General features: G+C 41.6%; 2 protein-coding genes across 5 annotated transcripts in view; both read left to right on the plus strand.

Moving 5' to 3' along the window:
- The window catches only part of ttc28 (tetratricopeptide repeat domain 28), a 400,474-nt gene extending 395,276 nt beyond the window's left edge, over positions 1-5,198 (plus strand). For all 3 annotated transcript variants that reach the window (XM_084056166.1, XM_084056167.1, XM_084056168.1), the window contains 3 exons: positions 1,556-1,685; positions 2,605-2,712; positions 2,852-5,198. In XM_084056166.1, coding sequence (XP_083912292.1) covers positions 1,556-1,685; positions 2,605-2,712; positions 2,852-4,464 — 1,851 coding nt within the window. In that variant the 3' untranslated portion in view covers positions 4,465-5,198. The remainder of the gene's footprint in view (positions 1-1,555; positions 1,686-2,604; positions 2,713-2,851) is intronic.
- Positions 5,199-10,268: 5,070 nt separating this feature from the next.
- The window catches only part of LOC311044523 (phosphatidylinositol transfer protein beta isoform-like), a 41,816-nt gene continuing 25,252 nt past the window's right edge, over positions 10,269-26,832 (plus strand). For both annotated transcript variants that reach the window (XM_084056171.1, XM_084056170.1), the window contains exons 1-6: positions 10,269-10,338; positions 18,555-18,585; positions 21,031-21,176; positions 23,800-23,926; positions 24,990-25,064; positions 25,757-25,840. In XM_084056171.1, the coding sequence (XP_083912297.1) occupies positions 10,319-10,338; positions 18,555-18,585; positions 21,031-21,176; positions 23,800-23,926; positions 24,990-25,064; positions 25,757-25,840 (483 nt within the window). In that variant the 5' untranslated portion in view covers positions 10,269-10,318. The remainder of the gene's footprint in view (positions 10,339-18,554; positions 18,586-21,030; positions 21,177-23,799; positions 23,927-24,989; positions 25,065-25,756; positions 25,841-26,832) is intronic.

Raw genomic sequence — 26,832 nt, forward strand, 5'->3', positions numbered from 1 at the left:
TTTATGACAATGTTTATTAAGGTAATAAAATAAAAAGTGTAAAGTTCAGCAAAAACCCATCCGCTTGAACGGAGCTTAATTACTTCTGACACCAGCAGGGTTGAAACAGTGAGACCAGAGGCCATTCATATGAACTGTCTCTTCCTATATAGCCTCAGTTTACACCTCGGAATCTGGCCCCTTGGTCTTGATGCATACAATGCAGTTGCAGAAATAGTTGCCTTTTGAAGTGATTGTTTTTCGAGTTTTCCACCATTCCACTGCTAGCTCCTGTGGTTAGAGATCGGCAAGATTACGTGTGTTGGGTGTGGGTTTACAGCCACGGACCGCACACTCCAGGTCAGGGGGAATGTTTCAGGGTAACCCCAGAGCGATTAAAACGAACCGTTCATGATCGTCAAGAAGAAACGTGGGGAGGAGGAGACAGAAGCAGGCGTACAGTATTTTTTTTGGAACAATTGCGTCACTCTTACAAAGGTGTCTCTGTTCCAAGCCCAAATAATCCTCAAATAAAAGGGCCACGGTATGTTCCCGAGGCAATGTGTGTAAACCCCCGCAGGGCAGGATGGGGGGAGATTCAAGTTTAAGCTGAACACCTTTAGATTCACACAGTCAAAAGGCTCTTTAGTTGTTAACGCTCAAGTAGTATCAAGTTCACAAAGGAAAGGGGTCAAAGGTCAGATTCTTAGCTACTATGTGAGATTGTACCCCGTAAAAGATGATATTATTAGTTTTCTGAGCTTTTCATTACTTGTTTAATTTTTTAGATTTTTTAGGGTTAGGGTTCAATAAAAACACTCAGTACAACATTCATATATCATATTTCTCATAATCTCTTGTCACGGTCAAGTAGGTTCACAATAAAAACAAATATCCAGACTTCAGTATTAATATTGAGAAGGTTAAAGGTAGAGTAAGTGATCTTTTTTGGTAATTTATTATCTTTTGTTAAAAAATGTTTAAGTACTATATTCTGATAGTAATCAAGAGCGTTTGTTCGGTCACAGGGGTCTCTCCAGCTCTTTAGTTAACAGAATATAGTACATTTTCAGGTAGGTGACAACATTAAAACCAATCAGGAGAGAGCACTGAAAATGCATTTTCTGTTTAATAAAGAGCTGGAGAGACATGGGAGACTCCTTTTACTGAACAAACACTCTATAGCAATGAGTACTATCAGAATATAGAGCTATTTAACACATATTTTAACCAAAGTAAATCACTTACCCTACCTTGTATATACAGCAATAGAGAATATAAATATCATTTATATGGTTTGTTCATTTCTCATGAAAAACAGGATTTTCATTACTGTATGTGACAAGAAGCAACAAACCAAATCAAGTTTTTCCACATTGTTTTGGTTTCTGTTCAAGTTTGACACTAACCAAATGCATTTTAACCATCAGTCATGTCACCATGTAAAGTTACTTTCAATTGTGTGAAACTTTTGCGTTTTTCTATTTACTCACTCACTCACTGACTTTTTTCTCTCCCTCTCTCCCTCTCCCTCTCCCTCTCTCTCTCTCTCTCTCTCTCTCTTTCTCTCCTCCAGCTCCACCAGGTGCTAGTCCAACTACAGACAGGCGAGAAAGAGCAGGACTTCTCCTTGCTGCCCATTCAGGTGTCCATTAGTGTCCAGCTATGGCGACTGCCAGGTTGTCATGAATTCCTGGCTGCCCTAGGTGAGGACCGTCAAATATTTAAACAATCAGACACACACACACACACACACACACACACACACACACACACACACACACACACACACACACACACACACACACACACACACACACACACACACACACAAGCATGCGATGCGAGAGTGTGGCCTAGCCAACACCAACTCTGGACTCCTGAATCGCTGCCCTCCACACTCTCCTATCTAACATCAGGGTCTTGAGCTCTACAGTGTTGTTAGCTAAGCTGTCGCGCCGCAGTGCATCTACTGTACGTAGGTGGTGTACTCCTTTAGCATACATTTTCGGCCCGGCCCGAAAACGTCGGGTCGGGTAGGGTCGGGTTCGGGCAGAGAATAGCGATGCTGGGGGTTCTGGGGGTACAAGTGGTTAACAAGAGTGTCATTTTAAGTTTTAAGCGTATTTTGATTGATATTTTGATCACGATAATACTGTTAATCACAATTATTTTTGCCTCAGTAATCGTGACATGTACTTTTCATATTGTCACATCCCTATAGTCAGGGCACCTGTTCACCAGGGAGGAGAACTGTGAGATATAAACGTGAACCTTTGTCTGCATGCATTGCACATTGAATTTCACTCTCACAGTGACACTCTACTGCATGCATATCGGAGGTGAAGGAGGCATGTGGTTTTCTACTTCATCCCCAGGCCTCCAAAAGTGGAGCTTGGCAGTGACAATGACCACAGCACAGTACAGAGGCCAGAATTACAGTGACTGAATTTGGCAGAAAGTAATACAAATAAGCACTTGTTAATTTTATTTTCTTTACCCTTAAATATGAAATGAATATCTCAGTGCTGACTGTTGTCCCCTTGTGTGTGTGTGTGTGTGTGTGTGTGTGTGTGTGTGTGTGTGTGTGTGTGTGTGTGTGTGTGTGTGTGTGTGTGTGCGCAGGGTTTGATCTGTGTGAGGTTGGCCAAGAAGAGGTGGTGTTGAAAACAGGCAAGCTAGCCAACCGCCGCACCTTGCACTTTGCTCTGCAGTCTCTGCTGGCACTATTTGGTAAGTACAGCACAAAAACCTATAAGACAATATTTATGCACATTACAGCATATTCTGCATAAATCCTCTTCATCTCACCAGTCCCATGATTGTACGTTAGATCATTCACCATATATTTTCTTCATCTTTTTGTTTTTAGACTCAACAGAACTGCCCAAGCGCTTGAGTCTGGACAGTTCGTCTTCTCTTGAATCGCTCGCCTCGGCTCAGTCCGTATCGAACCCCTTGCCCATGGGATATCCCAGCCTGCCTTTCTCTCCGCCTTGCCTGGACAATCTGGCCTCGGACGCCATCTCCGTCTACAGCCTTAGCTCCGTAGCCTCCACCATGAGCTTCGCTTCCAAGTCGGAGTGCGACTTCCTCGGCCACCGGCAGCGCAGCGGGGCCACGGCGCACTACTCCGTCCACAAGCACCCGCACGTTCCCCGCAGCCGCTCCTCGCCTCACGGCGGGGCGGGCGCCGCCGCGGCGGGCGCGGGGAGCCGGGGGGAGGAGGAGGAGTACGAGGGCTTCTCCATCATCAGCAGCGAGCCGCTCGGGAGCCACTGCGACTCCCTGCCTCTGCCGCCCGGCCACAGCCAGCGCCACCACCGCGGGGGCAGGGGGGTGTCCGCCGGGGGGTCCGGTTCGGGAGCGGGGCGAGGCTACGCTGTATCAGTGTCGTCGAGGGGCAGCGTCAGCACCCCGACCTCCCCCGTCAAGACCTGCCTGGTGCCCAGCCCCAACTCGCCCTTCCAGAAGGTGGGCAAGGTGAGCACCTCCGACACGGGCGAGTCGGACCAGTCCAGCACGGAGACGGACAGCACCGTCAAGTCCCAGGAGGAGAAGACCACGGTCCCTCTGGACCCTCAGGAGCTGGCCCAGAAGATCCTGGAGGAGACCCAGAGCCACCTGCGGGCGGTGGGCAGCCTGCAGCGGGCCGGGGCGGAGGGAGCGGCGGCGGCCGGAGCGGCGTCTCGGAGCAGCGCCTTCCGCTCCTCGGAAACCAGCGCGTTCAGCCGTCCCAGCAGCAGCGCCAGCGTCCGGGCCCAGTCCTCCCCGAGGCCCAAACCTCCCTCCCGCTCCTCCTCCCTGCAGAAGATAAGCTCCGGCTACAACAGCCCCGCGGTCTCAGAGTCGTCCCAGAGGGAGGGCAGCCACCCTTCTCCCACGCTGGACGCGCAGTTCAAACTCAAGTACCCCAGCTCCCCGTACAGCGGCCACATTTCTCGGTCTCCGAGCAACATTTCCCCCAGCTCGGGCAACCAGTCCCCGGCGGGCAGCGCCCCGTCCCCGGCGCTGTCCTACTCCTCCACCGGCTCCGCCTGTTCCACGTCGGCGGACACCCCCGACTTGGACCGTCTGAGACGAGGGGTCATCGACGAGAAGGTCCAAGCTATCCACAATCTGAAGACCTTCTGGGCCAACGCCGCCGCCGCCCAGCATCAGCAACACATGCGTCCCGTCAGGGGCATCCACCACGGCGCTCCGGGTCCCATGGCGTCGACCAAGAGGGACGTGCTGAGCCTTCTGAACCTCTCGCCGCGCCACTGCTCCCCTACTGACACCCAAGACAGCCTGGAGCTGCGGGAGCTGGGGCTGCAGTCGTTGGACAGGGGCGGCAAGAACTCGTCCAACGGACACAGGAAAGTGGCCCCCTCCCCCACTATTTCCACTAGCAGCAGCCCCGGCGCTCGCTCGATCAGACTACCTGCTGGCAACGGATACAAGTTCCTCTCCCCCGGCAGGTTTTTCCCTTCCTCTAAATGCTGAGACACTTTAAAAAAAAAGAAGGTCCTTTTACTTTTACTTTATCATTTACTTATCCTGTGTGCTGGAGGAGGAGCAGAGGGCACTTTCACGAGAGGGCCACTATCGGCCCACCGAACTTGATTTGACAGTGAAATAAAAGGATTTGATTGGTCAATGAGTGTGAGATCCCCCAGAGGCACATGAATGCTTGGAGTGTCGTGTCATCGTGCCCATAACACTGTAAAATGGCAAAGAGAAATACTCAACGACCTGATACTGTGTTTGTGTGTAACTGTGTGTCAGGTAGATGTAAATGCCGATTGGTATTTCCTCCAAAAAAAACCTTTGCTGTTTGTGTGGGCCAAAATGCAACAGCTGTAAACTGGTTTCCTCCACATTCATTTGTTTTGTTTTGTTTTTAAATCTAATGGTTATTGTTATTATTGTTTGTTATTGTTATTAATATTATAATTATTATTATGTTTTGTAAATTAATTCCAGTGTTTCACAATCAGTATTAAGCGTTTTTATATTATTAAAAAGTGAACAAACCTGTACCATGTAAAGATGGATAGAGTGGAAAAAAAAGATTTAATATTTTTTATTGAAATCAAAGGGGCATTTTGCCCGATTTCTTTGTGAATTGAGTGTCTGCTCCGAAGCATGGATTCTCTTGCTATTCAATGTTAAGTACCATGTATGACTTTTTAGCCCATGATTTTTTTAGATTAAACATGAAAATTTCATGACAACCATCTGTCATTTATCAGTAAACTGTTTCAATAAAAAAAAATCATGTTTGCTTTCTTGTATTTGTGGCTCTTTCTTTTAGCATATGCATATCTGACAAGTAACGTCACATTTCACTTACAAAGGTGCTGTAAAAATTTACAGTCATCAATTCCTGGACAAATACCCAAACACCTAGCGTCTCCCCGCTAAAACCAGATACTTTTCTGAAGTACATAATGAATTGAGCTACTTTAACACTTTCACCCAACCGATTTTCTTATGGTTCACTTACCGACCAAAGATAACATTTACCCGCTCTTGGGTTATGGTAGCAGTGTCTTGACTGCAAATGCAGTACTGGTAGGTGTTAATTTGGGACCCTGACTGAGTCCCTATAACATTCCTCCATTCTAAATAGTAGTCCACATTTCATTCTTATCTGTTAATGGTTGATTAACTATTAACGAGCTTCGGTTAAACGGTTATGAAAAAGCATTCAAAATGGTCATCCTGTACAACCAACCATCTAATAAACATGTTTCACTTTTAATTTTACATTGGAACATGTATATGTATGTTCCAGGGCCCACAAGAAACCTCTGCTGCTATTTTCTAAAGATTGTTATATATTGTGAAATGGGACATTCTGCACAATGAGTACTTTCTACTTTTGGTACTTTGTATACATTTTCATACCGATACTTTTGTACTTTTACTTAAGTACATTTTGAATTCCGTACTTTTACTTGTAATAGAGTATTTCTATATTGCAGTGTTGATACTTTTACTTAAGTAAAACATTTGAGTACTTTTTCCACCACTGCCCATGAGCTACCTTGCTACTGTTTGGCTAACATGGTTGCTGTGGATGTTTTGGTATAATTGGTGGTTGAGGAGTAATGGCAGGCAGGCCATGTTTCCAACCAACTCCCAACCCACACGATTGGGAAATAAATGTTCGCAGGCCCGGGGCGGTTCCTCAGCAGCAATGTTAATCTATTTATTCAATTAAAGTGCTGATCCAGGCCTACTTTCTCATTGTCTTTGTAATAAATAAGGCCATGGGCATGTGATAAACTAATTATCACCCAGTATTCATCATTGCCCTGAGTATTTATCCTCGGACATGGGGTATTAATATGCATGCCCTTGGTTTGGATGACCTAGATCAACGACAAATGCCCAGGCGGTAATTAGCAAATGGGATGTTTATTTCTTTTGTTAAAAGTGGGCCTGTAAAGCCCTTTTGACACTGTAACAGTGATTAATAGCTATACAAACACATTTGAGTATATGATATATTGAGGAATAGAACCTCGGACAACAACAAATGCTAATTTATTAACAAAGACAATGAGATGACATTTGATAAAGACTTTAATTGAATGAATAGATTAGCATTATTGTCTGCAAAGAACTGCCCAACCAAACAAATACTGTGGCCTATATCAACAGATTTTCAACAGTGAAAATCTGGCTGAATAGTACAATATCAACAGTCTATGAATTAGTACTGTATACTATAGTTTCTGAACAGTAATCCTTAACAGGCATCTGTCAAAGTTCTGTAATATATACGTAGTCCATGTGCAAGAGCATCCAGGAGTCAAAAGTCAATAGGTGCAGGTCTAAGACCCCTTAACAGACCACGTCACACTGATATAAGAACCAGTATGCGTGCAACCAGTATGTGCGCAATGAAGCCATCTATCAGGTCTGGCTAGGACGTGCCTCACCAGCCAACACAAAAGAGGGGTTTGGGGTGTACTGAAACCAGCGCACCCCGAACAACAGGTTGGGAATTGATTGCGTGAAACAATCACCCGTGCGTCCCAATGTTAGAAAACAAATAATTGGTCTATATGAGTGTCAAGCTTGGTTGTGGAACCTGCTTTAAAGCAGGAGTTTTCAACAGGTAGTTCGTGAAGGTATTGCATGTGTTCCCTGACCATGCATTTAGTAATGTAGGTGTAGGAGGAGGGACTTTGTCGAGCTAGACCTTGTCAAGCCAGGCTGTGTCGAGCCAGGATGGTAAAGCCAGGCTTCACGTATTCCTAAAAAGACCATGAAAGTCGATTCCTTGAACTTGACCAATCATGGAGCCCAAAACCAGAGCGGCGTTCTTCTCTGTGGCTGAACAGCAGCACTGCAGCAGCTCATGGAACAGTGGCGTTCCCAGGAATTACATTTAGGGCAGGCGAGATGTATGGCTTGCCAGGCAGGCTCTCTAACCATTCATATCAGCTATGGCCACATCATCAGCTGAGATTCTAAGGCAGTTCTACTCTGTAACAGTAAAGGGGTTTCAGGGGAAACCAGCAGAATGAGGAATAATAAAAGACTGTCTTGCTAATAAAGTGTCATGTCTCTCATTTTTGGGGCGGTGTAGCCGCCCCCTATAAGTGAGTTTTGGACACCGACCAAAAAATGTGTGTACCCCCCCCTAACCCTTCCATTGTTAATGCAAATCGATACTTTTTTCATATCAGCCAATCACATTACAGCTAGTGTCATCACCACTAACTGTAATGTGATTGGCTGACTTTGCAAATTCAGGACTGTGATTGGCTAGCGAAACACATGACACATGTGCAGCCCTATGAATAGCAGTATGGACTTTAAAAAAAGTCATTTATCCTTTTTTTAAAGTGAGTCATGTTGTGATGACCACACACCGCCCACTTCACACTGGGTGTGATTTTTTACAATGTATTTGATATTACCTTTATATTATTTAATAAATTATGCATTTCATCCTCTATATATTGTCCAGCAACCTTTATGATAAAGGCGAAAAAAGATAGAAGACCCGTGGGAGCCAGATTGCTCAGATGCCAAGGCTACTGTGCTGGGATTCTTTCCCATGATCTTATGAATAGAGCAGCCGCATAAGAAGCAGAAGTCACACTTTCAACTCCCACCCTCGCCAGGGTCAAAAACTTTATATTTGAAATCCGAACGTTTATGTAGATGAATGAACGGGTCAAAAATGGAGAAAGTGCAAACACCAGGTTGAAGTTCATCCATGATGGTCATGACAGATCCAGACTGCACTAGCGATTTGTTTACATTCGACCGCATGGCTCATTTGCATAAGACGTTACCATATTGATTTTATCCCACTGTTAAGGGTTAGGGTCATGTTTTATATATTTTGTTTAAGACTTACAGTAGGCTGCCTTGCCCCACCGGAATACAGTGACTGATATGAATTAATAATATACTGGACCATACGTAAAATGAAGAATACCTTGTGATGTCAGTGACATGTTATTACAAATGAAAATAAAAATAAGAAACAGTGCAGTAACAATATGTTTTCGTATAGCAGCAATTTTGCATTTACAATATACATATTAATATATTGTCTGTCGGGCGGAAACCTTATTATGGCCCAAACTGTTACTTTTCAGCATAAACATTCTAAAATAGCAAAAACAGCATATAATAAGTCCTCACTAATGCTCATGATAACATGGTACCATTTTTGTCTAACCCGTCTGTGTCTCAGAGGAGGGCTGTGACAGTTCAGGAACCAGCCTACCAGTAACATCACATTTGGGGAATCCAAAGCTAATAGAAACTGCAGGTTTTCTATTTCTGGAAAGTTAGTATGCTATAATGGAAGCCATTGTTCTCATGTTCATAAAAATAAAAAATAAAAAGTTAAATCTTGCTTGAAAAAAAGAAAAGAAAAATGATAATGATAATGTCACTGGTAGGCGAGTTTCTGAAGTGTACACAGACCGAGTTTCATGAGCATTAGTGAGGAACAATTACATGAAGATAGATTGAAAATGAGTACAGTCGTCCTTTAAGTTGTTTGAACTAATAGGCCTATGTGCATCAGTGCAGCCTAATAAATGAGTAAACAAGAATACACTGTTTTTTAATTATTATTTTTTCATCTGTACCCAGAATCACAGCTACTGTATAACATAATCATAATTTTTTCCATAAGAGAAAGAAGAAGAAGGGGGGACAAGGGGGAAGATAGATCAATAAAAAACAATCAAATTATCTACATATTTACACATGGTAGTGGTAAGTACCTGCAGGCGAAAGGTAAACCCTACTGGAAACCTGCATTACCAGTATCAGTATCAGTATCAGTATCGGTATTGGTCCATTTGACCAGTTGTGAAAAAGGTACTCACATTTTTTTCCTTAAGTAAAAGTATCAATTGTAGAAATAGTCTGTTAAGTACAAGCTCGGTATTAAGTACAAAAGTATTAGCATGAAAATGTACTTAAAGTACCAAAAGTTAAATACTCATTATGCAGAACGTCCTGTTTCACAAGTTATAAATGTCTAAAATGTATTAAAGTCTTTTGAAAATAGCCAAAGGGCTGAAGTGGTAAATGTATGTTTTGTAATAGTAATCAAAATCTACAAAGTAACTAGTAACTAAAGAGGAGTAAAAAGTACAATAATTGCCTCTGAGGTGTAGTGGAGTAGGCTACATAAGTAAAAGTATAGACATTTGGACACACTCCAGTAAAATAAAAGTACAGTACTTCAACTTGAGTAAATGTAGCCTACTTAGTTACTTTCCACCACTGCATTTGACCATGCAAAATGTTAGTATTTTTCATGTAAAAAAAAAAGTGAAATGAGAAATGGCCAAATAGGGATGCCAGGTTTTAAGTGTTTACATTTTTTATTAATGTATTAATAAAAAAATTATACAATTGTGTTTCAGATTAAACCTTTTTTGTTTACTTGGTCTGCTCTTTTTTCCCTCTACACCTATACCTCTTTGCCAAAAAATAGCAGATCTACAAGCTCACAACGCCTCGCAGCGCAAGGCGTTGTGAGCTTGTAGATCAGCTATTTTTGGCTAAAGTTCTCCTCAGAAAAGGGATGTTAGGGTTCAAGTGGTTAAGGTAAAAAAAAAAATCATATCACACAAAGATTTGGCGGACCCCCTGTAGTAACTCTGAGGACCCCCTAGGGGTCCCGGACCCCCTGTTGAAGACCCCTGCTCAATGGATTACTCCCACAAAAAAGGGAGCGTCATCGAAACCTACGTTGACCAATCACAAGCCACCTAGGGGCGGAACAACCGGGTTGCTCATAAGAACACATGACGTCACTCAGTACGGCGAGTACGTACGCAGCCCGTAGCCAGAAAAAGCGACGATGGTCCTCATCAAGGAATAGTAAGTGTTAAATGTTTACTATCTTAAAACCGGGCAAACAACTAACTTTTACCGGGCGGCAGTTGTTTCGCTAGCCGGCGCGGTCACTCTCTGTTGTTCTTCGGTCGGTTTTGGGCGGATAAAAAGTTTCTATCTGTGCGAAATGACCATGACAAACAACACGAGGGAAGGGTGGGATTGCTCGAGCCCTGATACATGACTGTCATGGATGAACTTCAAGCTGGCGTTTGTACCTTCTCCATTTACGGTCCGTACATCTACATGAACGTTCAGATTACAAATATAAAGTGCTTTTGCCATGGCCAAGGATGTTAGAATTATGTACGGCTCCTCAGAAGTACCCGTATCTTCCGTATTGTTCAATAAAAAGCATCTTAATCCGATTGGTGGCCATTTTCTCATAGTTATTATAATGTATCGGGGTGCAATACACCTCCCAACCGATAGGGTTGCGTAGTTGAAAGCATATGGAGAAAATACGAAGAAAATGGCCACCGATCGGATTAAAATTATTTTTTATTGAACAATACGGAAGATTTGGGTACTTCTGAGAGCCCGTACACAAATGTAACATCCGTGACCATGGGGGTAAGCACTTTATATTTGAAATCTGAACGTTTATATAGACACATATATGTACGGGCCAAAAAGGGAGACAGTGCAAACACCAGGTTGAAGTTCATCCATGACCGTGGTGTGATTCATTGGCTAGGATTGCTCAACAGAGAGCGCTACATTCCCCGGCCTACCGGCTTTGACAGCAGCACAACACTGTGTGACAGGCGGGCAGCTGCTTCCACACACACCTCCCTGGCCTGCAAACTGTCCGTGCTTTTCAAACACTTGTTCGGAACTTTAGCGTGAGGATAACAACGCGGTTCTATCTCGTAAACATTCACAAAGTTCCCTGGTTCCACTGGCTAGCCATAGCTAGCTTTCTAGATAACGGGGGTGAAGCAGGCAGGCAGCGGAACAGGCTTCAGAGTCTACAGATCCCATCGCGTGGAGGGACTTGCTGCGCTGTGATTAGACGGTTGGTTGTCAGGCAACGCAAACAAGGGGCAACATTTGTGCTTGTAGTTAGCTGTCAAGCGGTTGCCTGGACAACCAGACAGTCCAATTACAGCGCGACTGTCCTTCTGGGCTATGGGGGACGTTAGACTACTACGGAACAGGAATAGCCAGGAGAGTGGGATGGGATGACTGTAACGTTTGCTAGGCTAGCTAACTGCTAGTTTTAGCCATGGTTACCTACTCTCTACATGTACAGACAAGCCCAGGTCCACGTCTGTCAATCATGCTTGAGATAGTGACTTTGATTAACTAACTTAAGTGCTATTTTCTTTTGCTGTGTGTGAGATGGTGAGCTTATACTCATGGTTGGCTCAGTTATGGTTGCTAGCTATCTGACTGACTGACTGAACTTTGATCAAAAGATGCCCGAGAAAGGAGAGACATCTGTCTAAAAAACCTTAAGCCAGAGTTTAAAGATCTTTCTGCTTTCATGAAACTATTTGTTATAGTGCATATAGCCAGTCAGAAGCAAAACCTCACTGCCAACTTTTGCATTTTTGTTGAGGGAATTGATCGATTGAATACTTTATTAGACAGAAATGTCAACAGCAGAAGGTGCAGTCATACATTGAGCTAAAGGGATAACACAAAAAGTCCTGGAGACTTGTTTCCATTGTGGTCCTACAATATGTGTATTCAATTCATCAACATATAAAAACAATAGAGATTGATTTACTTGGGTGACTGCTTATTCCCTCCCAGACAGATTTAAATCCCCAATCCATAATTAATGTTGTATGTATGTGGGCTCCAGCAGACATCACTTAGTTAATAGTACCCCACCTGTTGTTAACAATTGCTACAACGCTGCCACTCTCTAATCAAGAAAATGAAAATACTCTTCCTTTCTTATTATAGACACCACCAACACTCAACATTGTTTTCTCTTGAGTCAGCAGCTTGGTTATCTCTCAGACAATGAACCCACCACCAGCTCAATTCACAGCTAAGTTTGACTTATGAGTCGGAAATGTACTTGTACACGACTACTACATTATGTGGAGTGGGCAGTGCTAGGGAACAACTTGAGCTAATTTAATCTGCTCTGCTCTTTGTAAATGACTCTAATGTAATCAGCACAAGTGTGTAATCTGTAGTACGAGTAGCCGATAGATAGATAGATAATGCCGTCAGTTTCGCATTGGAGCAGTATTATTCATTAACCTTATTTTTTTGAAGAACAGGACACTTGATGATATTGTTATTAACCATTAGAAATATATTATTTTGTTTCAAATATCCACAGGTTGACAAACTAGACATGGCTGTTCTGGACTCTTGTAAATACCAGTTTGTTTACAAACATTCAAAACATGCTGATCTGCTGGTCTATAGGCATACCATACAATATAGAGGTGTGATGTGATATTACAGCAAATCACGTCACTAAACGTGTCTGTTGTTCAACCGAACTATACGGCGTAAAGCAAGGGACTAATATACCCTAATTCTGTGTTATGTAAATCTGTTAAGTTTCGAAACATTCTAATCCTTGAGTGTGAGGCTCATAATGCCTTCCATTAAATTTGCCTGACCTTTGTCAACAGCGAGATTACGGGCAATAGAGAGATGTTGGTGTTCTCTGCATGCACGTGTAGTTTCAAGTTTCGCTTATTCATGTTTTTAATTGAACCTAAAACAAGAGAGCCAAGTTGGTTTCTTGCCTTCAGTTTACCTGTGAGTGAGTGCACAGCTGCACTAGGCTATTCCACTATTTCTTGACTGATCTATTTTGTTTTATTTATAACAATGTAATAACCATCATGTAAAAAAAAATCATCTGCACACACACACACACACACACACACACACCTGTAATTGTCATTTCTTAGACAAACTCATAAGAGAGAGAACTTGATCAAAATAAGTTCAAGCAAACTTGAATTGCAGTTAACTTAACTTGTTAATAGTTTGTGTTTGTGACGGTCTCCCTGGAGACCTGCAGGCCAGCTATGTGACATCTGGTTGTCGTCAAGGTCTTTCCTTGATTCGAATGTAACTTGGGTTGCTTGCTTTATCGTGGCTGTGTTTACACAACTTATCTTAGACATATACTCTTACATCCACGTCTCGGTAGTAGTGTAGTGTAATAAAGAATCAATGTCATGTGAATGTGATTGCGTTCTGTTCCACAGTAACCACAGTTACTCATTATGATCCACTTCAGAGACAGCTTTTCCGTTTTCAATTCCCAAAACGGTTCAAAGTAGAGTTATAATGATGCAGATAGAGATACACATGTTTTCTTGCCTCAGGGTGCACCTGGCTGGCAGTGATGGAGCTGAAAGTTTGATTCATTGCCCTTCATGAGGCTTCACTCAGCTATCAATGGACGTATTGTAATACTACAGCCCTCCGTGGTTAAACTGTCCTGTCACTGGGCTGTCCTTACGTTGAACATTAACCTTAGATCCACACACACGTCGACAGAACTCATTTTCCTCAAACCAACCAAAACTAACGTTGCTTTGTGTTGCTTTACTTCATTCAATTTCTTTGACAGGGAAAGTTCAGCAATCGAAATCTGATGCATTTGTACCACCAGATATGGTTTAACCCATTGAGACCTGGAACGCATATGTGTCACTTTAGATTTCTTCGGCTATTCAAAAATAGCAGATATACAAGCTCATAGCGCGGCACAGAGTGCCGCGCTATGAGCTTGTAGATCTGCTATTTTTGAGAAATCTTGAAAAAAAATTTTTTTTCAAAAAACTGTTCGGAAAACACTTTTAAGAATCGCCTCAGAGCTTTTCACCTGCAGTCCCTGGGCAGGTGAACAACAATAAAACAGTCAGGAGTCTCAGGACAATCACACAACATGAAAAAGAATCACTATGATGAAACGCATAAAGCAATGTATACAGTTAGGCTACATAACATCTGATGTTACAGTAGTAAAACACGGAGGACTTTATCCTCTCATGTGCTGGATAGAAGAGGAACACCCTGTAATAGAAAAGGAAGTGCATGAGCTCAGTTACAGTATAGTTACATTGACTGTGTGTGTTTATGTTGCTTTGAGTTAACCACATACTGTAAGCCCTACTTCATACGATGAATAGCGTATGTGACTGTGAACTTGTAGATCTGCTATTTTTGAAAAAATACCATAGTCCACGTTTTGACTTGAAATGTGAAAGCTTATGCTTAATCGTTGTTCTAAAGTCTGATGGAAGGGAATTCCAAACTTAGAGAAATGGCTTTATATGAAAAGGTGGGGGATACAGGGTCACTCACTGGTTGGGTCTACACCAGTGGTTCACAAACCCTTTGAGCCCGAAAAGCCCAAAAGAGAAATTCGATTTAGATTTCTTGTTACGATTTTGAAAAAAATCTGAATTTGTTTTTAATTCATGAAAAATTTTGATTTTTTTTTTAGGGGACAAATAGAGGGGATATTTACTTGCGTTGCGACCCATACAAATGGGCCTGCTGCGACCCACAAATGGGTCCCGGCCCACTGTTTGGGAAATAGTGGTCTATATACTCTACGCTGCCTGTGTAAACGTCACTGAGGTGGAAGCTAGTGCGGTTTGAAAGGAAGTGGTGGTGCTCGTGCTACATACAGTATGATGACAAAGTAGAATACTGTGTCTTTTACTTTCAGGTTTTTCAAATCCTCTTGACTTACTTTCCATCTTTACTTTGGCATGTTCAGTTCTGTGGTCTGTGGGCGGGGCCAGGCTCTGCTTGGCTGCAAGTGATGTCATGTTGGTGGGAGCGAGCCACACCCGCCAACCATAGGACCATAGAAACATTGGAAGTCAGCCCTGGTGTATTACTAGGCTAAATATTCTTTCCAGTTCAAATATCTCTAGGTATATTTAGTTACACCCATCATCATAGCCTCTAAAATAAATATCACATACGGTAACTGATATGACTTCTGTCTTTGATTTGATCATCTTTATTTCAAACTTTATTTCGAACATCATGCATCAAGGACCCCAACGGAAACAAGTCTGCAAGGACTTTTTTTGGCCGGACCTTTTAGACAAAAGTATTATAGATGTAACTGTGTTGTTTTACATTCTTTTGCCTAATAACATTTTCAATCAATCAATCAATGCAGGTAAAAATAAATGAATAAATATGTCACTATATACTACTCATACTACACCAATCCTTGCTTCCAAGTGCAGCCCAATTCGCCACCCAGTGTCAAAACATTACTACAAAAGCCAATACAATCAACACACACCTTCCTCGTCTTCTCTATAACGACTCACTCAGGATGTATTTTTTATACATCCTCTTAAACTGTACACTATTTGTGCTTTGTCTGAGTTCCATATTCAAACCATGATTCCATAAATTGACCCCACAGATTGTGATACACTGACTTTTCATATAGGTACGTACGCAAAGTTTCTTTAAGTTGAGCTCCCCTCTTCTTGAGGGACATTAATGGTATATATATTGTGTTGGAAAAGGGACCACAATGGGATTCTCAATCTAGGGCCAAACGCAAACAAATATGAAAAATGTAACACATTTCCAATTCTAGGAGGACAACATTTTTCATTCTATTTCACTCATATATTTGTCTGACATCTCAATAGAAAAACGCTTGGCTGTTTCGACACAGAGCCTTTTTCAGAGCGTTTTGAAGTATTACAGTTCCATAACTTGTCATATAACTGTATATTTTTGGTTGCATCAACCGAGCCGGTTACAAAAAGGGGAAACTGAATGAAAAATGGATACGTTATTTTCCAAGTCTGCACACACACACAGGGCACATTTGTTGTTGCTATGCATGCTGCATTAAGTGGCCCAAAATAACCTCTCCTTGCTCTTTTCCATTCTCCATCCAATACAGCTTATTTTACTACCTCGATTTTTTTATTACTCAGCTCCTTTTTTTTTCCCCCTCCCCACCCCTGGCCTCTTCTTCCTACTGCTTTTTTCTCTCCATCAGTTAGTTAGTCATATCCAATCTGTGTTTCCAGTCGAAGGGGTTTCTACTCTTGGCTGGTCGTGGTCTCTGCGGCGGGCCTCTCATAGTGCTGATCTCAGCAGTGTTTCTGACTGGCTGTGGCTGGGTGGCAGGGTGGACTCAGGGAGCTGTTCCTCAGGAAGTGTGACCTGGATATAGGCGTCATGTTCCTTTAGCACATTGGTTCTCAATGTGGGGTCCGGTGACCTCCAGGGGTCCGTGGGGGGGGGGGGGGTACTACCAGGGGGTCCCCAGCTAATAGTTACAATTAGTTACTAAATTAGCGTCAGAAATCATTTTAACCACGTTGTTATACCATTGTTATACTTTGACTATTGAAAAATAGCCGATATACAAGCTCATAGTGCGGCACCGAGTGCCGCGCTATGAGCTTGTAGATCTGCTATTTTTGAAACGGCGTTAGAATTTGTGCAAATCTTTGAATATATATATATATATATATATATATATATATATATATATATATATATATATATATATATATATATATATATATATATATATATATATATATATATATATATATATATATATATATATATATATATATATATATATATATATATATATATATATATATATATATATATATATATATATATATATATATATATATATATATATATATATATATATTTTTTTTTTTTTTTTTTTTTTTACAAGCAAACATCTTTAACTCAAATATTTGCTTCTTGGGGGTCACTCAAATATGTATCATCTTGGGGGTCCTTCACATGAAAAAGTTTGAGAACCACTGTCTTAGCAATGAGGGAGGGGGTCACTCTGTGTCATAGCTAGAGCAGTCATTCCCACAGCTGTAGTTCTGGGGGGGGGGGGGCTAGAGATACTAGCCAAATATGTATCATCATCACAATATATGTCTGTTTTTTGTCACGATAATGATATTCATGACGATATATATGCACATATTATGTATCTTAAAGTTTGACTTTAAAATACACATCTTCGCTGCTCTTCAAGCTTTTGTTTAAGTAAGCAACTAGCCGTTCACAATGAGATTGTGCCTCCTCCAGGCTATGGTGGGACCCAATGTGTTCGCAAATGAGTATTGTTTTCTATTCAGTAACATTTATGCTACTCAAGTTTAGTTAAGCCCTTTACAGATTAGCAGGTTCACGTACAGTTTCTCAATATTTTCGTCATTAAACATAACAATTAAATGCATCTTTCCATTTTCTCTCACGTACCCCGTAATACCTCTGCTACACATACCCCCATTTGGAAGAAAAACGCCCTTAGATCACTGCTAGGTTTCTGACAGGCTTGGGCATTCTTCAAATGGTATTCTGGGTCCAAATATGTTCCTGAATTGTTGGCTTGAGAAAAAAACAACCTTGTTCCCTCCCTGGATCACAGTGAAGAACCAGTGATCTAGACTGAGCACTGTTTCCCAAACACTGGGTGGGGACCTATTTGTGGGCGGCGGACCCATTTTTATGGGCCGTGAGAAAATTTCCTACATAAGAAGAATTATATTGTTTTCATAAATGAGAAAAAAAAAATCAAAACAATAAATACAGAAATCACATACATACATACATACATACATACATACATTTCCAAAGGAAAAAACAAAAAACTTTTAAGAAGTACTGAAAATAGCAGATTTGCACCACGTTGTGAGCTTGTAGATCTGCTATTTTCCCTAGTTTGGGTCCTGGGGGAGATATCAAATTACCCTTTTTGGGGTCTTGAGCTGAACGGTTTGGGAACCAGTGACATAGAGCTGACCATGGTCATGGTCATGGAACACACATGGCAGGGTCAGCTGTTACATTATACGCTGACCTTGCATAAGAAGAGACTTGTTTATCCCTACAGTAGGACTTTAGTCTGACAGATGACTGACACATGTAGTTCTTCTTGAAAAGGGGAATGTTTTCATGCAAGAACAATCGGTTTGAATCGCCAAGTTTCATGCATTCAGTACGTTTCAAACATTCCACCATGTGCCGGCTTGATGAAAACTCTCTGGAGTCTTAAATCTAGCTGGAACTGACAGTTTTCCTTGTATGAACCTTGTACTAAGACATTAAAACCTGTTCTGAGCCTGAACATTTTGTTTAATGCTTAGATTATTCACAAACTATATCAATTTAGGTTTGTATGGTTCCTTTTTATGTGAACATTTTCTAACTGTTTGATCTCTCTTTTCCAGCCGCGTGGTTTTACCCTGTAGTGTGGAGGAGGTGAGTACAGTACAGTACATTACATTACATCCACAATTAACAGTAAACAAGTAGCCTCTCTGCGGCGCTCTTCTCCACAATTATAGCTTTATTAGGCCTGTCACAATTATTGCATAATCGTCTAATCGCAATTATTTTAGATAATTGCAATTATTTTTGTCATAATCGTTTCCATGTTGAAAAATGTTCATGCATAAAATAAATGACAAGCTTGTAGATCAGCTATGTTGTACCTTTTTGTTTTGTTGTCAGTAATCAGTAATTTCTTTGTATATTTCAGTTATTTGTCATATCTACCCTGTGCATTTTTTAATTACGAGTCAAACGGAATGTATTTTTTGTATTCATATGTTCAATGCCAAAATCGTTAATCGCAATTATTAGTGTGACAAATATAAATCGTCAACTTAAATTAGTAATGGTTACAGCTCTAAGCTTCATTCATACCCACAAACGAAGTATGGAAAAAGAGCGTTGATAATGAACGCTCTGCTGTCTTGCCCTTTACTGTCCTGTCCTGTGTGGCTGCTGGTTCTGATGAGTAAACACAGCCCACAGTCCCTTCCAAACTAAGACATAGTTTGTCATCCCTGTGATTCTTTAATGTGATGGGGCAGTTGTTTTGTTTCTCGTTGTTTAGAAAGGATTGTGTTATGAGAGCCAGAAGTGCAACAAACGCTCTGGCCTTATATGGCCACAAAATCTGGATGCAATTAGGTGGCAGATTAAAACATGTTTTAAGTGTATTCTTAGGGAAACTTACTAGAAGTTCTGAGGCCGATGGCAAATCGGTTTATTGTTCAACCGTCATTAAAAGGAGGAACCAAAGTATTTATTTCAACTAACAGCGTGTGGGATTGGCTTTAGCCCATTATGACCGGGAACGCATCTGTGTAACCACTTTAAGCATTATTTTATACTTTGGCTATTCCAAAATAGCAGATCTACAAGCTCATAGCGCGGCACCGAGTGCCGCGCTATGAGCTTGTAGATCTGCTATTTTTGGCACCGAGTGCCACGCTATGAGCTTGTAGATCTGCTATTTTTGAAAAAACGTGAACATTTGTGAAAATCATTGAATATGTATTTTTTTTAAAGCAAACATTTGTAACTCAAATCTTTGCTTCTGGGGGTCTCTGGAACAAAATATTTTTAGATGGGGTCTGTGTCCAAATACATATAATTTTGGGGGTCCTTGACATGAAAAAGTTTGAGAACCACTGGTTTAAGTTACCAGAGGCAAATAATAACCTTGGGATTCCTTTGAGCATTGATCTGTTGTGCGTTTGACACTTGATTTTGGAAGGATGAAGGAGGTCTATTTGCGGAAGGCCTGTCTTTCCCAGCCATTGGGCTGGGAGGGACGAGTTTGTCTGGCTGCTGTTCAGCTCTGTGGTAAGCTTGGGTTGGCTGTGATGCGTAGAGCCAGTGCGGGATGATAGCCAACATCTTCCCCAAGTGTAGTGTTATGTTATTTTTTACCACAGTTAAAACGTATACAAAAACAAAGCGATCAAACAAAACAAGCCCTAAGCCTGGACACCGAGACACACGGTTGAATCGCGTAACGATTCAGTTTTCATATTCCTTCCTTCCATGACACTGTGTCCTTAACTCTTTGACTGCCATGGACGAGCTAATTCGTCTGATGGTGCTTGGTCCACAGTGAGACCCTAAAGGTGGTTCAATCAGAAACACTCACGTCAAAGTAGATTTAACCATGTATTGCAACAAATGGAATACAGTTAAGCTTGGCGTTAAAGCTCAGCTCTTGGGAGATATTCCCTGAGTTTAGTCGAAGCAGCCTGCTAAGCATATATTCAGGGAATGCTAAGCAATGTCAACAATAAGCAGTACATTGACATATTAGTTTGAATTAGCAGATATACATGATAATCACACGTATTTGAGCCTATGCCAGACTCTAATCAAAAGGTGGAGGCTGTGGTGGAGGAGGAGCTAGCAGAATGCATTGGTCAGCAACCAAGAAAGACCTAGTGAATACGAAGCCGTATTTAAAGGAACCCCTTGCTAATGCGTGACCTGTGATTGGAGTATGAATGTGTGATGTAATGACCAGCAGCGCTGTGAATGGGTAATAGAAAGTTGATGTTCAACATCAGCTGACTGACGGCTGATTACAGCTTTGGCGTGCAAGACTTCCGTGTCCTTTATGAACTAACGCTATACTTCATTTTAATGTTTATCAGAGTCAAGTTAAGTCCTTGGTTAGGGCTGCTACGATTATGACATTTTACATGACGATTAATTGTCACACAAATAATTGCGATTGACGATTTTAATTGTGTTTTTGTATCGATTATGTAATTATTGTGACAGGCCTACCCTTGGTATGAGTGCCTGCCTTATTATTATTATTATTGCTCTGTAAGCAATCATGAATCTAAATGTGTTTTTGTTAAGAGCGTTCTTGTTGTGTTTCAGTACCAAGTGGGACAGTTGTTCTCGGTGGCCGAGGCTAGTAAAAACGAGACGGGCGGTGGTGAAGGCATCGAAGTCCTCAAAAATGAACCTTATGAAAAAGATGGCGAGAAAGGACAGTACACACACAAAATCTACCACTTAAAGAGGTAAGTGTCACACACACACACACACACACACACACACACACACACACACACACACACACACACACACACACACACACACACACACACACACACACACACAGTTCCTTTTTTATGTTTCATCAGTGTTGCTTGCAGCCTAGCCCAGTGGGAAGGGCGTAGCGGGGTAACGGGTTCGACCACTTGAGCCACTTATACAATGTATTCCAGTGATATCAGTTGTTTTGACTTGAAGCCTCCGCTCAACGGCATCAGTGCAAAGCTCCCTATAGATACTAGTGTACTATCTTCATGCTACCAGCGAGTGGCAGTGTTGTCCTTCCTGTGATATGAAGAGGCCTCTCCCAGTCTACAGACGTGGCCTTTACGTGAATGCATTTTGCTTCATTAAATGTTGCTTTAGGACCAGTCAGTAAGTCACGTGTGTGGTAATTAGGGCTGTCACTTAAACCTGGTGAATTATAGAATGTGGAAACTCAAAATTGTAGCACTTACGGAACGTGTTAAAGGTAGGGTACGTGATTTTCAAGTGTCAAATAGCTCTATATTCTGATAGTACTCATTGCTATAGAGTGTTTGTTCAGTAACTGGAGTCTCCATGTTTCTCCAGCTCTTTATTAAACAGAAAATGCATTTTCAGGTCAGGATACCAATTTAATCTAATCAGGATAGAGAACTCAGTCAGGATACAGATTAAACAAGTGAAATTGGAAGTGACAGAGAAATGAGCAGACACAAAAAAAAGTATTTTCTGTTTATTAAAGAGCTGGAGGGATAGAGATATTCCTGAACAAACGCTCCATAGCAATGATTACTATCAGAATATAGTGCTTTAACCTTTTGACAAAAAAAAGTTTTTGTTTTAACCAAAAAAAAAAGATCACTTACTCTACCTGCCTTGTAATTCTAACAGGAAGCCTTCATTAGCCATGGCTCCATATTCTATTAGACTAAAGCAAACTTTATCAAAGTGCCATATTGGGTCTAGACCAGAGGTCTTCAACAGGGGGTCCGGGACCCCTAGGGGGTCCTCAGAGTTACTACAGGGGGTCCGCAAAATCTTTGTGTGATATGATTTTTTATTTTACCTTTACCACTTGAAGCATCCCTTTTCTGTGGAGAACTTTAGCCAAAAATAGCAAATAGCTCACAACGCCTCGCGCTGCGAGGCGTTGTGAGCTATTTGCTATTTTTGGCAAAGAGGTATAGCTGTAGAGGGACAAAAGAACAGTAAATGTAAACAAAAAAAGTTGAATCTAAAACACAATTTTATACAATATAGAGGGGGTCCCTGCTTCATCTCTCTCAGCTAGGGGGTCCTTGGGCTGAAAACGTTGAAGACCCCTCTATTAGACTAAAGCAAACTTTATCAAAGTGCCATAGTGGGTCTAGACTACTGCAGGAAAGCAATGCAACTTACATCAAAAAGACATTGTTCCTGTTATTCTTGTCAAAATGGAGTAAACTCCATTAACGAGTAAGGCGATGCTGCTGAAGGGTAACCTGACTCCACCAGATGGAAGAATCTTGCTTCACACATTTGTCTCACGACCTACTTCCATCTGGTATCTCTGTATAGCCCAACTGCTAGCAAGAAGGCGGTCCCTTTTTTTCCAAGCTACTTGGCAGGTGATTGGATGAGACCGCCTGTCTATCACCGTCTGGGCGTGCTAACTCCAACCAATCATATTGACGTGTCTACATGACGTATAGTAGCTGCGCAACTTGTAGTGTTGGAGTTGTTGGTGGTAACGGCCATAATGAATAGTGAAAACTACAATGCAATAGGCGCTTCTCGATGGCGTCACACCAGGTCTTGCTTAGATCCCGCCCGTAGCTGCCACCTGATTGGTTCGACCGGGCGCGGGTCGTTGTAAACTCCAATCTCTTGAGCGTTCCCAGATGGAAGCTGTATTGTGAACCCGTTAAAACCTGGAACGCATCTGTGTCACTTTTTCATTTGAGCTAAAAAAGCATTATTTTACACTTTGGCTATTAAAAAATAGCAGATATACAAGCTCATAGCGCGGCACTGAGTGCCGCGCTATGAGCTTGTAGATCTGCTATTTTTTTTTTATCGTGAAAATGTGTGCAAATCTTTGAATATATATATTGTTTAACGCAAACATTTGTAACTCAAATCTTTGCTTCTGGGGGTCCCTGGACCAACATATTTTGGGATGGGGTCCGCAGCCAAATACATATACATTTTAATGACAAAGTTTGAGAACCACTGACATACCAACATACGTTTTTTCAAAAAAACGATTAGGGTTAAGAAGACATTTTGTATTATCGGAACCTCAGGCCTTAATGGGTTAATGTGAACTCGATACCGCCCCATCTGGTGGAGTCAGGTTAGCTGAAGGGATAATCTCAACATAAAATCAACTTACTCTGTAGGAGTCTAGGTGATGACAACGCCATCAAAGATGAGTCTTGTTTGCCGACTCTGTAAGAGCAATTACCATACCATGTGATTTGTGTGGTGGCGAGGGGGGTCCGATTTTGTTCAAACAAATTCAAATTTTTACTTGAGTTTTGGAAAAGAAGCGACAGCCCTATGGGTAATGTTGTGTCACCTATCATGCATCTCCACCCCTCATTCCATCTCCTCACCCTGCAGTAAAGTCCCTGCGTTTGTCAAGATGATTGCCCCTGAAGGGTCCTTGGTCTTCCATGAAAAAGCCTGGAATGCTTATCCTTACTGCCGAACTAGTGAGTCTCCTCCTCCTCCTCCTCCCAGCCTGACTGTAGACCTGGTTCTCCCTTCCTCTCCTCCCTCCTTCCTCCTCCTCAACCCCTCTCCCTGCTTTAACATACCTTTTTATAGTGTTTGTTTATGTTTGTGTGATATACGTCTAACAACTGTTTTCTCCTCCCTCTCTCTCTCATGCTTTACCTTCATCCAGTTGTGACAGTAAGTAACCACAAGTGGTGTTTTACTTTCTTATATGACAGGGTGCTCAGACTTAATGTATATACTTACCAATAGATTTGTTTACCTCAGTGCTGACTGTTTGTCAAAGATACGTGTGTGTGTGTGTGTGTGTGTGTGTGTGTGTGTGTGTGTGTGTGTGTGTGTGTGTGTGTGTGTGTGTGTGTGTGTGTGTGTGTGTGTGTGTGTGTGTGTGTGTGTGTGTGTGTGTGTGTGTGTGTGTGTGTGTCAAGTCTGCAGCAGGCATTTCTAAACATATTCAGCCACGTATTTTACTTGAAAATATGTAATCTATGGCAAAATGTCATTCTGTAAAGGCTATCATGGACTACGGATCATATATTCCTAGCATAAATGGTATTTCCAAATAGTTTAACAGGTGACCGTGCGTGCGTGTGTGTGTGTGAGAGACTATATAGTAGAATTTGAGGTCCACACTAGACAAATAGATGTTTTATGGTTAAACAAAAAGGTTTGTAGAGGCTTACATTTGGGGAAAGTATTGAGCTTAGGCATTTAGAGGTTAGATTTAAGGCAACCCTTAAACCTAACGTCTACATACACAATCCTAACTAGGTGTCACACACCAACAATAGCCGATCTACACGCTTAAAACGCATCGTGAAGTGAAGCTTTGTGAGCTTGTAGATCTGCTATTTACGGTGCACAAGTATTGTATGTACGTATATAACTCAGGCTTTAGCTTGCTAAAGCTGAGTTAAAAAATGCAAAAAACTAACAAACGCAAGTAAAGTAATGCCTAACGTTTGCGTGTGTGTGTTTACTTTCTTGACTGCATTTTTCTCTGTGGATGGATTGGTGTAATGGGAGTGTACTAGGATTGTGTTTTTACATTTTGATCTGTTCCTGTCTTCCAGAATGAGTATATGAAGGATGACTTCATGATTAAAATTGAGACGTGGCATAAACCGGACCTGGGGACGATAGAAAACGTGAGCTCCTCCAGAACATAAAAATGTTTTTTTCATGCCAAGGACCCCTAAATTGATATACATTCGGCCGCGGACACCCATCTGAAAATGTTTTGCTCCAGGGACCCCCAGAAGCAAAGATTTTAGTTAAAAATGTTCGCTTAAAACAGGGGTCTTCAACAGGGGGTCAGAGTCACTGCAGGGGGTCCGCCAAATCGTTGTGATAGGATTTTTGTTTTACCTTAACCACTTGAACACTAGCATCCCTTTTTCTGAGGAGAACTTTCGCCAAAAATAGCCGATCTACAAGCTCACAACGCCTCGCGCTGTGAGGCGTTGTGAGCTTGTAGATCTGCTATTTTTGGAAATGAGGTATATGTGTAGAGAGGGAAAAAGAGCAGACCAAGTAAACAAAAAAAGTTTAATCTGAAACACAATTCTATACAATATAGTGGGGGTCCTTGCTTCATCTCTCAGCTAGGGGGTCCTTGGCCTGAAAATGTTGAAGACCCCTGGCTTAAAACATATACTGTATATATTCAAAGATATGCACACATTTTCAAGATTTTTTTCAAAAATATGTGCTTGTATATCTTATTATTCAAAATTAATAAGATATACAAGCTCATAGCGCGTCACTCGGTGTAAACGTTCATAATGATGACAGCCCTGGTGTAGTTCTGTGTAGTGATACATGGCTTGTGTTTGTTTAGGTACATAAGCTGGACAACACCACATGGAAGGCTGTAGAGGTCGTACCCATTGACATTGCAGACAGAGAGCAGGTGGCCGCTGCTGTAAGTAATATCATCGTTTTCCTTCGTTATTCTTCTCATGCACCAGTGATAATCTATGTGTGTATGTTTTAATACACACATAATCTATGTGTGTATGAAATACAAAGAATTCATAATATTATGTATCTTCAGAAACGATAATGCAGAAAAAATAAAATAAAAGGAAAGTGTCACCCTGCAGGATTAAGCATTGTGTTGGCACCACCATGTGGACAGGCATGGTCATTACACAGTTCATTCGCCCTATCTTTGTGTGGTCGATTGATTGATTGAATACTTTATTAACAGTTTGCAAGAAAAGCACAGAAAGTACAGTTTAATACAAATGCAATGCTGAAAGGATTGAACCCAAGAAAACACTATGACTTGTTTCCATTGGGGTCCTGTGTATTGAATTCATCGAAACATTTAGTGACAGACAAATATACAATGCTATGCAAAACGTCATATAAACGGGTTGTGATCAAAGGAAAAATATGTACAGTAAAGATGGGGGGGGGCATTTCTGGTGATGGGCTTGATTTTTTTATACAGGGGCCAGTTCCAAATTGCAGCCACCTGTAAGTGCTCTTTTAGAGCGGTTTTGAAGGAGAGTAAGGATTCACACTATTTGATGTCTGTTAGGTAGGACATTCCACATTTTGGTGGCATAGCAGTAGAATGAATTTAACCCCTTGTTTGAGCCGCATCTGTGCTGAACGTGATTTGTGGAGCTCCCTCTGGTGTTGTGTTTGTGGACGTCTTTGACGTTGTTGAAGTAGTTTGACCGGTACATGGGTGTCTTTGTGTTTGAGGTGTAGTGTATCTTGTAGACCAGGCCCATTGCAAGTTGCTGTACTCTGTCCTCTACCCTGAGCCATCCCACCTGTATTGTAATGTACTGGATATAATGTTTAAAAGTGCAGTTCAATATGCTGTACGTAAAGGTTGTATAAAACCAAGCATACAGCAATTAAAAGAAGGTCTGGTTTTTACTGTAAAATTAACATGAG

The sequence above is a fragment of the Gymnoscopelus microlampas genome (assembly GCF_963454915.1).
Source record: "Gymnoscopelus microlampas genome assembly, chromosome: 4".
NCBI lineage: Eukaryota > Metazoa > Chordata > Actinopteri > Myctophiformes > Myctophidae > Gymnoscopelus > Gymnoscopelus microlampas.